This window comes from Indicator indicator, chromosome 21, assembly GCF_027791375.1.
Source record: "Indicator indicator isolate 239-I01 chromosome 21, UM_Iind_1.1, whole genome shotgun sequence".
Taxonomy (NCBI): Eukaryota; Metazoa; Chordata; class Aves; order Piciformes; family Indicatoridae; genus Indicator; species Indicator indicator.
Genome location: NC_072030.1, coordinates 18929853 through 18940611, shown reverse-complemented (window position 1 = coordinate 18940611; position 10759 = coordinate 18929853). Strand labels below are relative to the sequence as shown.

The window sequence follows — 10759 nt, the reverse complement described above, 5'->3', positions numbered from 1 at the left end:
ATGAGCTTCCCGCGGCCCCTGCGCCGCTCCGTGAGCCTCAGCCCGGGCCGGACCTTGCGCCTCGTCGTGCTGGGGCAGAGCGCCGTGGGCAAGACAGGTAGGACGGAGTTGCCGGCACCCCTCCTGCTTCCTCAGAACAATTTTCCCCTGCAGCACTGTCGACACCCACAAAACATCCCCTCGACATCCCCCCATATCCCTCCTGCACCCTCCCCAAATCCTTCCTGCATCCCCTGCTGTATTCCTTCTGCATCCCCCAAACACCCCCCTGGCACCCTTCGTGACATCCTCCCTGCATACCCTCAAGATTCCTCCTGCACCACACCAGCAACTCTGCAACATCACCACAGCATCCTCCCTGCAGCCCTCCCCAAATCCCCCCTGCATTCCCCCGGCATGCCCCCTGGACCAAGGGTCGAACGCCCCGGGGCTGCCGCCCGGCTGAGCAGGAGTTTCTTAGTGTGGCTGCAGCATCGCCCGGGTGGGAGCCCCCAGTCCGGTATGCCGAAGGGTGCCCAGTTCCCTGCCCTCCAGTTTCAGTGCGGGCACTCACACGCAGGGCTGAGCCTGAGGTGGATTTTCCATCCCGGGGCAGGAGTCAGGCTGGGATGTCCTGAGCATGGAAGCCTTGAGAGCCAACGGCCGATCTCAGGTTTGTGCTTTGCCAGGTGCTGTGAGTTTGCTGCTCGTGGCTGGCAGAGGGAGCAGGTTGGCAGAGCCCCATGGCGGCGCTGGGCTCCGGTTTCCTTTAGGAAGAGAACCTTTGCCTGCACTTTGCTCCGTGCTGTGCACCTGTGGCTGCCAGATGGGGATTTGGGATGCTGAGCTGGGAGCACCCAGGCCATATCCTTCACCCCTCTCCTGCTGGGGATCATCCTCCCACCCCTTCCCACTCCTTCATCCCGGGCTGTGAGCACCTGGGGGCACAGGTGGCCTCTGGCCCATATCTGCCCTGTTTTTGCCCCATTGCTGTCCCACTTCTGTTCTGTTTCTGCCCCATTTCTGCTCAGCACCTGACACAGCTGGAGCAGGGTCTGGAGGTGCTGGTCACTGGTGAGGCAAGCTGTGGATCCCCGTGGGATTTATTGCAGCAGGACAGCCTGAGCTCAGCAGGGACACAGCTGGGGCTGCCGTGTCCCTCGGGACAGGGCAGTGCCCTGCTGGCATGTTGCCCCATGAAGCCAGAATCGTTAAATGCTCTGCAGCAGTGGCACCCCGGGCTGGCTGGTGGCCAGCGGAGGGGCCGCGGAGGTTGTGTCCATATAGAGTCAGCGCCCAGCCTCCCGCCCGCCCTGCCGGCGCTAATGACAAACGAGCGGCTTCCTGATTTAATTACGGGGGGCTGACTCCCAGACCTTGAGCAGCAGCCCAGCGCCAGGCAGTGGGAGCCCGGAACAGGGCTCAGCTCCCGATGTACCCAGAGCTCCAGGGGGGGTCCATGTGTGGTGCTTGGTCTCCAAGTCGCTGCAGGCAGATGGAGCTGCCAGCCGTGGTTGTACAAAGCATGTGAAGCTCTGCCTTGTTCCCCACCCCAGCCCAAGTGCCCACCTGCCCCCTGCGGGTGTTAATCCCACCTGGTGTGGGGTGGGTGCCTGGGAGCTCTGGGTCCCTCCTGTAAGGCTGTTGTGCCTCCTCCATATGCTGGGATCATGCCAAGGGTGTTTAAGGGTTTCTCCAGCCTGGCTCAGCCTTGGTGCCTCCTTGGTGGGCACTGAGGCAGGGTTGGGCACTGCGTGGGGCCAGTCTGCAGTGTCTGCCTTGTGCCGGCTCATCTTGTGAGTGCCTGCAGCCTTCGTGCCCTTCAGCAAAGTTTTTTTTGTCATCCTCTTCAGCTGTGACAGTAACAGAGGCCATGAAATCAGGGCAAAGGGAGGTGATCAATACCTGGCTCATGCAGAGGACCAGAGTGTGCCAGGAGCTAGGAACAGCCCTGGGAACAGCAGGCAGGTGATGCCCCATGGGCTGGCAGCTGCCCTGACACAGAGCTGTCCCCATCTGTGTCTCTGCACATCCTGTCCTGCCAAGGGACAGCTTCTCGTCTCCACTGGGTGCTGTGCCCAAGCTGCCAGCAGGGCCCTGTGCCAGACAGAGCCAGGGATGAGGACAGCTCTGGGAGCTTCCCCGGCCCAATAGAGTGGTTCACACCCTGGGTATTGGACCATGAGCAGCTGGCCTGAGGCACCCTCCTGTGCCACACGAGGAAGGGGCATCAAAAGCAGCAGCAGCATTGCCCAAGCTCCCAAGGACTGTGGAAAGCAGCTGCTCCCCGAGGCAGGGGGAGGTGAGGCTGCCAAGGAAGAGCTGCCACAGAGGGGAATCCCTGCTCTGGGGAGGGAAGGGTGAAGGCAGGTTTCATCCAAACCCATCCCTGAGCCTGCAAGCTCCTGGTCCTGGTGGGATGTGAGAGAACTTCATGGTAGAGCATCAGTGGTGAGCTGGTGGCAGCAGCCACCTCAGGAAGCAGAAGCCAGGTTGGGAGAGCTGAGGAGCTGAGGGTGTGAGCAACCAAAAGGGGCAACTAAAATCCAGACAGTAACAAAGGAGGGAAAAACCCCCTTAATGCTCAGCAAGAGAGTTTGAAGTTTTGGGTTGGTTTGGAAGCAAAAGCATTGAATTGTTTGGGTTGGAAAAGACCTCTCAGACCATGAGTCCAACCCTCAACCCAGCACCACCATCACCCCAGGTGCCATGGCCTCACATTTCTTGAGCACCTCCAGGGGTGGTGACTCTACCACCTCCCTGGGCAGCCTGTGCCAGTGCCTCTTCAGATCTGTTGACCCCAGGTGCCAGATCCTCCAAGCAGAGATGGGTTGGGGTGCAGCCCTGTGGCTGAACCCATGGGGATTTGAGACGTTTGGATTTGCTGCCCACGTTGAGCTCATCTCATCTGCTGCTTCTGCCCAGTGCAAGCTTTGCGCCCCTCCAGAGGCAGGCTCTGCTCACAACCCCCCCAAAGTGCTGCTTGCTGCCACTCTGGCCAGGCCAGGCCATGCCACAGCACAGAGCAGCACGAGGGCATGCAGGGCTCAATGTGGCCTCACAGGTACCCATCCCATGCCCACTCTGGCAGGTGACTCAAACCATCCCCTCCTCATTGCTCCAGACCAAATGGGATACAAAGTTAACCGTCCCAGCTCTGGGGCTCTCCAAGGAGGGCCCTTTCTGAGGTCCCTTGTGTTCAGGAGGGGGGAGAGAAGCCTCCTTATAAGGCTGGGTTCGACTGGCAGCCTCCCTCCTGTTCCTGTGCTCTGGCCAATTTGTAATCAATGTAATTGGCTCCTCTCCTCACACCACCATGTGCTGGGCTTTGGGCAGCTGCCTAACATATGACAGAGTCAGGTGCCTTCTAGAAATGGAGCCCAACTCCTCTCATTCCCCCCTGATCATTTGGGTGCTTCTGTGAAGACCCCAACCCTTGTCCCCTGTAGGGTCCTTGGTTATCTCCCAGAGCAGCTGGGCTGAATTCCATCCTAGGCCCTTCAAATCCCTTCTCAGGCAGGCAGGGTTTGAAACCCAGAGGTGGCTTGGAGGGCAGGAGGATGGTGAATCCCCAGAGAGGAGCAGGGCAGGGGCAGAGATGCTGGGGCTGAAGGAGCAGGAAGCCCAGCCTGGGGGGGAAGCCACAGGAGATGTGGTGCTGAAAGGCAGTGCTTAGCAGCTAGAGGGTGGTTGGACTGGGGGACCTTAAAGGTCTTTTCCAACTTGGATGATGCTAAAGGGCCTGGGTGGTGTGCTCCAGGGGGGAAATTGGTGTCTTGGCATCTTCCAAAGGACACACAGGTCCTGACTGGTGCTGTGGAGGTGTGCAGGGGGGAGACCTGGGGGACATTTGCTGATGGGCCCAGATTTGCTTGGGGAAAGCAAGCTGAGTGCAGGAGCTGGCATCAGCACCTGCTGGCTTTGGGGGACTTTCATACCATGTCCTGCTTTTGGTGAGGTTTATTGTCCCTTCACACCCCTGCTGTTTCCTTCCTCCTGCTGCACAGTCTCCATCCTGTCCCTCCTGAGCTCTGCACTCCTGCCTTGCCTCTGCTGTTTAGTTTTGTTTTTTTTTTAACCTATTTCAACTTACTTTCCATCAATTTGTCTCTGTTGCCTTTCCACACCAGCTCTCAGCCTCTCACTCCTGTCCCTGTACAGCTTGTCCCTACCCATTAACATCATTAACACCTTCAAGGGCTTGAGCATCACCTCCATTAGCTGTGCTCCTGGGCTGCCTTCAGCTTCTACTGCCCCAGAACATCACAGCCAGGCATCAATGATGCATTTCTGAAGCACTGAAAAGGAGTCACCCAGCCAGAGCCTGAGGAGGAGTTTGCTGGGATCAGTGGATCTGCAGCAGTTCTGAGGGCAAGAGGAAAGCTCCTGAGCTCTGCAAGGCTGGAGACCTGCATCTGGAGATGCTGGTGTGGTCCATCCTCTGCCAGCCTGGAGAGAGTTCCCTGCAGGGTGAAGATAGAGAGTAGGGAAAGCAGCCTTTGGGCCAGGCCAAGGATGTCTGCTGCTGAAAGCCTCTGAACTGTTCCTGGAGGCAAGTTCTCCGCTGCTGCTAAATCACTGGCAGCCAAGCACCACCTGCCCTTCCTCACCCCTCCAGTAGCTCCCTGGCAGGCCCAATGTCACAGGTTCCTCAGGGCAGTTCTCCCAGGGCTTTGTAATGGGCTGCCTGAGGCTGCAGGTGTGAAAAGTGAAGGAAGAAGGAGGTTTGGCTTGGCTTCAGGGAGGTCAGCTCCCTGGCACCATGGTCCTGCATGTGCCCTTGGGATGCTGCTCACCTCAAAGTGCTCCTCCCAAAGTGAAGACACCTTGGGTGCACCTCACCAGTGGCTTGGTAACATCCCACCTGCTCTTGTCACCTCCGTGTGCCATAGGGGTGCCACATGAGCCCTGCCATGACCCCGGGGACTGTTGTGGTGCCAGGGGAGGCTTCCCCATGTGCCAGCTCTGGAGCAGAAGCCTGTGATAAAATCCAGCACTTCCCAGGACAAGGAGAGAAGCACTTTTGTGGCCCTTTGGTCACTCTGGGGACACTTGGCAAAGCTGGATGCTCAGTCACAGCAGTGACACTGCTCTGGCTGCCCCCTGCCCTCATCTGACCAGCAGAGTTTTCAGCACCTCCAGATGCCTCATCACTCAGAAGCTTTTGCTTTTCCCCATTTCCAATTCCTGGCCATTTGTCAGCTGAGCCTCAGCCCTGGCTGCTGCCCCCAGGGCTGGGAAGGCTGCTCTAGAGACCCCAGGGAACAGCAGAGCTTTTCCTGTCCCCTTTGCCTTATGGATGAATGAGGAGTCTCTGACTGTCTTTGCAGTCGCCAGAGCACCTGCCCAGCTCAGACAAGCTCTTGCTCTGGAGCCAAGGTCTGTCTCCTCCAGCCTGCCTAGATGGACAGGGATGATGAGAGGCAGCATATTTCCTCAGTGAGAAGAAGGCCCTTGCCATGTTTAATGGAGCTCTTGGGCAAGCCTCCAGCAGCAGCAGACCTCCACCCAGCCCCACATTAGGGTAATTTGGGCTTCACATCTTCTGCTCTGGTGCAGGGAGATGTGGTGAGTGGACAGGGGGGGAGGGTTAATTGCCCAAGCTGCTGCTGTTCCTGTCTTCGAAGGAGGAAAAATTGGGCCAAATGATTCCACCTCTGGGCTGCTGCTGTGCTAGCAGGTGGAAGGGGCAGGGCTATGCCAGCAGGTGGAAGGGGCAGGGGTGGTTTTGTGGCAGGAGGTTGCTTCGTCCCTTCACACACTGCAGAGCTGCTGGGGAGCAGGATCCTTGCAAGGAGGAACCAGGGTCAGTGGTCTCTGCTTGTCCCCAGCAGCCCTGAGCTGGGGGTGTGACTTCCCAGGCACAGCCAGAAGGTGCTGTGTCCCCCCAGGGGGGCTGGTGCCTGGGACCTCTGCTCATCTGCTGCTGGCTGCCTCTCCAGGGCTGCCTTTCTGCACCGCATGGCTGGTGTAAGGAGGACCTCCCAGGCTGCCATGCCCTCTGCTCCTCCAGCTTTGGCCTTTTGATGGATTTCAGCAGCTCTGGTGCCAACAACCTTCCCTTCTGCACGTGGTGAGCCTGGGTCGGGTCAAACAGCTGAGCTCCATGGGCCCATCTGGGCAGCTTCACCCTCAGCACTGGTGAGACAGAGGCAGAACCTGGCCTGGCACTGGCTGGCCCCACATTGAGCTGCTTGGCTGGAGGCCACCAAGGGGATCACTCACCCCACACAGAACTTCAGCACCTGCATAAATCTTTGCAGGATCAATGCCAGAAAATGCAATTCATCAGCTCAGGCCTTGCAGGAGGAGGAGTTCCACGTACCAGGAGCTGCCTTTCACCAGCACCTCTGGGCTCTGCCTGGGCTTTGCTGCTGTGTGGGGAAATCATGCCCTAGGCCATCTCTTGTGGGGCCCAACCACTTCTTGCTGCTGCTTCTGAAGCTCCTGTGTCCTGCACAACCTGGAAGGATGTTTCTGCCAGGAGCAGTGCAGGAGAGGTTGCTGTGCCCTGGCCAGGCAGGAACTCGGGTTGCCCAAATCCCAGGGGACTGTTGGTGCTGATATTGCTCCTGGGCTGTGTTCCATTGATGTGCTGAGTGCTTTGAAGATTGTGAGCAGGCAGCTTTGGGCAGAGGTGCCTGGTGTGTTGCTCATGGAACTGGAATTTCAGTCCTTGATGCAGAGCTTTGCAAAGAACCTGCACAGAATCACAGGGCCAGGGTGAAAGCTCATCCAGTCCAACCACCTGCAGTCAGCAGAGACGTCTGCAACTGGGGCAGGTTGCTCAGAGTCCCAAACCTGGAATGGTTCCAGGGATGAGGCATTTCCCATCTCTCTGGGCAGCCTGGGACAGCTGCAAAACCATCCAGGCTTTTCCCAGAGAGCAGTGAGGTTGTTGGAAATGGTCAATGTCTGCAGGCTCTGGAGAGGTTTCAGGCTGTGTAGCAATGCTGGGGTGGAGCTGTCAGCTCCTGCCCACCCTGAGGTGCTTGTCCTGTGTTGTGCACTGGGTAAAGCAAGGCAGAGGACAGCCTGGATGGGGCTGTGGGGGAGAAAAGAGGTCTTGTAACAGTCTTAGTGCCATGCATCCACCTCAGCAGCCACAATCCCTCCCCAGTCTGCTTCACACTCACCTTTTGCCAGCAAGATCTGGCACTTTGCTGCTTTATTGTGGTCTCTGCTCCTCACAGGGCCAGTGTGCAGCAGAGACCCAGCCTGTCTGGGTGCCTCTGAAGCCCTTTTCCCCAGCCTTGCAATAAGCTGATCCCCTCGGGATGGGTTCACAGCCTCACTGCTGGGATGTCCTCTCCTGGTGCCCTCATAGGCTGTTTCTCCTGAGGCTGGAGCATGTCCTGCCCAGCCCATGTGTCTGCAGCTTGGTTGGACAGCTGTAACTGGGCTTCTTGTGGGTTTTTTTCACAGCACTGACTGTGAGATTCATCACCAGGAGATTCATTGGAGACTACGACCCAACCCTAGGTAGGTGATGTCCTTTGTCTTGTTGCCATCACTGCTGCCATCAGCTCAGTTCAGAGGCTCTGGTGTTCCCAGTGCTGCCCCTGGCAGAGCCAGCCCCTCTCAAAACTGACCATATTCCCTCCTCTTCCTCCTCAACGAAAGTGGTAGCAGCCAGAGCCAGCAGCCAGAGCCAGCAGCCCTGGGGCCACCATCCCATTTTCATTCTCTGTGGTTATCTGAAGGCAAAATCTACAGCACAAGGCATCTGCATGGCAGAAGGAAGCACACAGTGCTTAGACAGCTTCCAGCAGCTCCCTGGGTGGTAGCTTTTAAGAGGCAGGAGGTTTGGAAGCCACTGGAGCAGTGGTTGGTGCTTCCCTGTCCTCCTGGGGTTGGGTTTTGCATTTGGGTCCCTGCGGAAGTGTCCCAGAACTGTCTGGCCACTGTTCATCCTTCTGCCCAGCTCCTGCTGTGCCCTCTCTGGGAAGTTTGGGAAGTCCCAGTGTTGCACTGTGGTCTGGGCAAAGGGCTTTTCATGCCCTGCTGCTGAGCCCCTCTCCCTCTGCAGAAGCTTCGCTCCATGACCCCTTTTTGCTCCAACACTTTGTGACCATTACCCTTTCATTTCCACCCAGGCAAAGGTGGCTGGGTGCTGGCTGGGAGATTAGAGATGTTGGGCTCCATGCTGTGGGCTCAGGGTGAGGGGAGATGAGCTGAGCACCAGTTGGAGATGTGGGCTTGAACTGGAGGCCATGTGGGCTGCAGGTGGTAGCAGGTGCAACCCAACTTCTCCAGCTCAGCTTCCACCAAGGGCTCCTGGGTTATCATTCCCTATGCAGGAGCTTCTCTCACACTCTTCTGTCTGTCCCCACCCAGAGATGATCTACAGACATGTGGCCATCATGGATGGGGAGATGGTGCACTTTGAGATCCTGGACACAGCTGGCCAGGTGAGCACATGAGGTCCATGGCTGCCTGAGCCTGGGGAATGCCACAGGGGAGGTGGCATGAGGGTGATCCCTGCTCTGCCACCAGCTTCAGCCTCTTGTCATTAGCCCTCAAGATGCGTTCCTCTTTGGGTCTCTCTGACACCCTTTACAGTGTGGCTTCAGCTAATACCTGCAGCACAACTCTGATCCACACATCAGGAGCATCCTGAGGACAGGGAGATGGCTCCAGGACACAGGAGGGTGCTGGGTCAAAGGAGCCACCAAGCACTGGGACTGCAGCTGATGGAGAGCCTGGTGCTGGCTTCCCATCCAGCAGCAGCCCTGCCCTTGTGTAGCCCCTCCAGCAGCACCAACTCTTCCCTTGCCCAGAGCAGGCTGGGCTGGTCGCTGTCTCCATCCATCAGCTGTCCCATCCCATCCCAACCCTTCCAGTTCCTGCCCTGGGATACCTCTGTGTCTTTGCTGTGTGCATGCCCAGGGCCAAACACCTTCAGGGAGATGGTGCTGGGCCCCCCTGCGAGGTTTCCTAGGTGGCCACCAGCAGAGTTGGTACCTAGGGGATGCTGGGGGTTCAGAGCTTGTCTGCTCTGGCAGGAGGAGGACTCCCTGCAGATAGAGGAGAAGATCAAGTGGGGAGATGGCTTCGCCGTGGTCTACTCGGTGACAGACAGGTGCAGCTTTGACGAGGTGATGAGGCTCTGCTTCCTCATCAACCACATCCACTCCAGCCCCAAGAGGAGCAGTGGGGGTGAGCAGCCTCCTGTTGTCATCGTGGCCAACAAGAAGGACTTGCAGTTTGACAGGATGGTGTCCACAGAGGATGGTGAGAACCTCTCCAAAGCCTTGAAGCTTCCATTCTATGAGATCTCCACCCGGGACAGCTATGAGGAGACCGTGGCAGTGTTCAGCAGCCTCTACCAGGAGCTCATGAGGCAGGGGCACTTCTCCCCAGGCTCCTTCAAGAGGAGGACAGTGTCCAAGCTGATGGAGAAGATCCCTAAGATGCAAGCCAGCTCCACCTTGAACTCAGCAGGACGCAGCCTCAGCTTTAATTCCTTCAGGGACTACATCCCCGAGTGAGAGTGCCTGGTGCCAGGAGGGGCAGCTCCTGGGGCTCTGCTGGCTCCAGGAGAGGAAGGCTCTGAGGTGGGGAGGGTGGGATTGGGGTGCCAAGAGCCTTTCAAAGCCCACGGGTCTGGGGCTTTGTGCCAGCAGCGAAGATGTTCTTCATCTCTTCACTCCCTCTTCCTCCTCCTGCACACTCTGTAGCACAGGTGGTCCATGGACTTCCCTGGTGTTGGGTCAACATTCAGAGGCTCAGAAGTGTTCCAGCAGGGCTCAGACCCAGCACAGCCACACTGATCTGGGTTTTCGCACCCTCCCAAGAGCATCTGCTGGTTCTGGTTGTGCCCCCACCACGCTGGGGTGACGCCAAGGTTCACACTGGCTCCTGGGCTCTCATCAGCCACCCCTGTCCTGGGGCACAAGACCATCAGTGTTGCTGGGGGGGTAAAATGCCCTGGCTTGTCCCAACCCCCCCAGCCTGGCTGGCTGCTCTGAGGGGTGGTCACTGCCCATGTCCACCCCTCGATGCCCCCAGACCCATTCACATTGTGGCCTGATGGTGGCCAAGCCTGTCTGCCCATCCGCAGCCACCAGTGTCCAGGGCTGCATCTCTGTCCTGGTTGTGCCCAGGTTTGTGAAGTGAAGCCCTTGTGGAGGGGCAGACCTCACAGGCCCCCAGCTCTGCCCCAGCACTTTCCCTGTGCTGCTGCCCTGGCACCAAGGGCAGGTCTGAAATCAGAGCAGGGCTGGGGCACAGCTTTGCTAAAACCTCATTTCTGAGCGTTTTGGGTCCTTGGCATGCCCTCCTCCAGTGCCCCCGGAGCAGCCCCGGGACAGCAGCACAGGCAGCAGATGCATGCTCCGTGCTCTAGCAGGGCTCCTGCCCCTCATTTCCCATCCACCCCTCGCTCCGGCAGGGTCTGCTCTGGTACAGGCTGGGAGCTCAGGCTGAGCTCTGGCTTCTCCGTGCCAGGGAAGCAGGGCTCCCGGGGCAGCTGCTCCCCGTGTCACTGCTGCTCTCTGCTGGGTGCTGGACCGGAGCGTGGCTGCCGCCGAGCTGACGGAGGAGGTGCAAATGATGCTCCTTGCAGGAGCCCCTCCGCTGCCCTGTCCCCGAAGGGAAGGTGCCCATGGCCAGAGAGCTGCACAGAGACAGGGCAGGAGCAGGGCTGGCAGCTGGGGGCATCTTCTCCCCGCGGCTTGGTTTCTCCCACTCCTGGTGCAGAGTTGGAGGTGGCTGTGCTGGTGTCACGCAGCTGTGTCCCCCCGCAGTGACCACAGGCTGACCTGGGCTGGAAGCGACC

At 58.6% G+C, this 10759-nt stretch overlaps 1 protein-coding gene across 1 annotated transcript; it reads left to right on the top strand.

Annotated features, from left to right (window-relative positions):
* Nucleotides 1-9470, top strand: LOC128974084 (ras-related and estrogen-regulated growth inhibitor-like). Its single transcript, XM_054390597.1, has 4 exons — nucleotides 1-97; nucleotides 7405-7461; nucleotides 8317-8390; nucleotides 8985-9470. The coding sequence occupies exons 1-4, from the start codon at nucleotides 1-3 to the stop codon at nucleotides 9468-9470; spliced, it is 714 nt and encodes a 237-aa protein (XP_054246572.1).
* The last annotated feature ends 1289 nt before the right edge of the window (nucleotides 9471-10759 follow it).